At 44.2% G+C, this 2018-nt stretch overlaps 1 protein-coding gene across 1 annotated transcript; it reads left to right on the top strand.

Moving 5' to 3' along the window:
- Positions 226 to 1902, top strand: LOC107620095 (3-oxo-Delta(4,5)-steroid 5-beta-reductase). The gene has a single exon (XM_016322315.2). The coding sequence runs from the start codon at positions 610 to 612 to the stop codon at positions 1750 to 1752; it is 1143 nt and encodes a 380-aa protein (XP_016177801.1). The 5' UTR covers positions 226 to 609; the 3' UTR covers positions 1753 to 1902.

Here is a 2018-nt window from a genome sequence, read left to right on the forward strand (position 1 = left end):
TACACTAACAATTTGATGATAATTCAAAATAGAATTGATTTTTATATAAAAAAAATATTAAATTAGTAATTAATGATTTTTTTTAGTGACTAAGGATCTTTTACATTTAGTGAGAGGTCTTTGGTTCAACATTCACTTAAAATATATTTTTATATAAGTATATAATATATACATATATAGAGTGCGGGTTGGTCGGATGAAACTCAACCTGCACCCTACCTACCCACACAAAAATCCTATCCGCATCCTACCCTATCAACAGCAGATCGAATTGACAACCCTACCCAATCGAATAGGATCAGATTAAATACCCGCGAGTAGGTACATATTCCCACCCTTCGTACCGTAAAAGGTTTAAGACATAAGGGGCTCAAAAAATTTACAAAGGTATGCTGTGGCAACAACTAAAAAAGCAAAACGACGTTCACTTCATAACAAATGGAGATATTTTTTTATATCCCCAGTTCCCTCCGGCTCTCAGCCTCTGACACACATCCCAATAATAATAATGATAATAATAATAATAATAATAAAAGGATTATAAGGCTACACTCTCTGCTCCTTTTCTCCAGTTAGGTATTTACTTAGCTTGATCAGTTGTCAAATCTCATGGAGAAGCAGAACCACCAACCCTCCGTCGTAGCACTTGTCGTTGGAGTCACAGGCATGGCTGGTCTCAGCCTAGCCCAGGCCCTAAAGCACCCCGATTGCCTTGGAGGCCCATGGAAGGTTTATGGCGCCGCCCGATCCCAGCCCACTTGGTTCCCTCCTTCCACCGTTGACCACTTCATCGCATTCGACGCCGTTGACTCCGCCAGCACGCACTCCAACCTCTCCCCCATAGCTCACGAGGTCACCCACCTCTTCTGGGTCACCGTTCAGTTCCCCGGCGACGAAGAAGCCAACGTCGCCGTCAACACAACAATGCTCCACAACGTCCTCACCACCCTCAAATCCTCACCTTCTTCCCGGCTAAGCCACGTCACCCTCCAAACCGGGACTAAACACTACATGGGCCCAATCCAAGACCCCACCCGGTCCAACCAACTCGTTGGCCACGAACCACCTTTTCACGAGGACATGCCCCGACTCCCTTACCCGAATTTCTACTACGCGCTGGAGGACCTCCTTGCATCCCACGCGCCATCACTTACCTACTCAGTGCACCGCTCGTCCATTATAATTGGCGCGTCTTCAAGAAGCGGCCACAACGCGCTTGTTATGGTGGGTGCTTACGCCGCGGTATGCCGGCACCTGGGAGTGCCGTTTCGGTACCCGGGGAACCGGTACACGTGGGAGCATTTCTGTGACATGACGGATGCACGTGTGCTGGCGCAGCAGCACGTGTGGGCTGCGGTTACCGAGAAGGCCAAGAACGAAGCGTTTAACTGCATGAACGGAGATTTGTTCACGTGGAAGAGCATGTGGAAATTTTATAGTGAAGTTTATGATGTTGAGTTCAAATTCTATCGCACCGCTATAAGACCGGCTATGTTTTATGATACAGAATTTTTGGCGGCTAAAGGGGAGTACGAGTATAAGTTGAGTGTGGCAGAGATAAAAATGTTGAGATGGATGAGTGGTCATACGCGATTGGATAAAATAAGGAACGAAGATATAAGAGAGAGAGTTGGAGTAGCACCTATTGTAGAAAAGATGGTTAAATTACATCTCAGGTGGTTTGGACATGTGAGAAGAAGACCGATAGAACATCCAGTCAGGAGGGTGGATGAGATGGAAGATGGACAATGAGCGAAAGGCAGAAGAATACCTAAGAAGACCATCTATGAGGTGGTCAAACAAGATCTACATGTAAACGGTCTCTCTGTTAACATGATACATGACAGAACACAATGGTATCGTTTAATTCATGTAGCCGACCCCACTTAGTGGGACAAGACTTTGTTGTTGTTGTTGTTTGTAATATACAATTGATTATTGTGTATTTAATTATATTAAAATAATTAAACAATAAATTCTAAAAGAATATATTTAATAAAAAATATTGAGAGTTAGCA

The sequence above is a fragment of the Arachis ipaensis genome, chromosome B01, assembly GCF_000816755.2.
Source record: "Arachis ipaensis cultivar K30076 chromosome B01, Araip1.1, whole genome shotgun sequence".
Lineage (NCBI taxonomy): Eukaryota > Viridiplantae > Streptophyta > Magnoliopsida > Fabales > Fabaceae > Arachis > Arachis ipaensis.

What these genes read in the sequence shown, in the direction of transcription:
- LOC107620095 (XM_016322315.2), top strand. Translation starts at nt 610, where the DNA reads ATGGAGAAGCAGAACCACCAACCCTCCGTCGTAGCACTTGTCGTTGGA.